Consider the following 212-nt stretch of genomic DNA (forward strand, 5'->3'; position numbering starts at 1 on the left):
GGGCCCGGGATGGACGGCGGAGGCCCGGCGGCGCACATCGTGTGCATGGTGTCGGACTTTTTCTACCCCAACATGGGGGGCGTGGAGAGCCACGTGTACCAGCTGTCACAGTGCCTCATCGAGCGCGGCCACAAGGTGCTGGTGGTCACCCACGCCTACGGGCACCGCAAGGGCGTCCGCTACCTCACCAGCGGGCTGAAAGTCTACTACCT

At 66.0% G+C, this 212-nt stretch overlaps 1 protein-coding gene across 1 annotated transcript in view; it reads left to right on the forward strand.

The window, feature by feature from the left end:
- Positions 1-212, forward strand: part of PIGA (phosphatidylinositol glycan anchor biosynthesis class A) — a gene marked incomplete at its 5' end in the record, with an annotated part of 8077 nt that continues 7865 nt past the window's right edge. Inside the window, 1 exon segment of the mRNA XM_005426180.3 lies at positions 1-212. Coding sequence (XP_005426237.3) covers positions 1-212 — 212 coding nt within the window.

Source organism: Geospiza fortis, unplaced genomic scaffold (genome assembly GCF_000277835.1).
Source record: "Geospiza fortis unplaced genomic scaffold, GeoFor_1.0 scaffold285, whole genome shotgun sequence".
NCBI lineage: Eukaryota > Metazoa > Chordata > Aves > Passeriformes > Thraupidae > Geospiza > Geospiza fortis.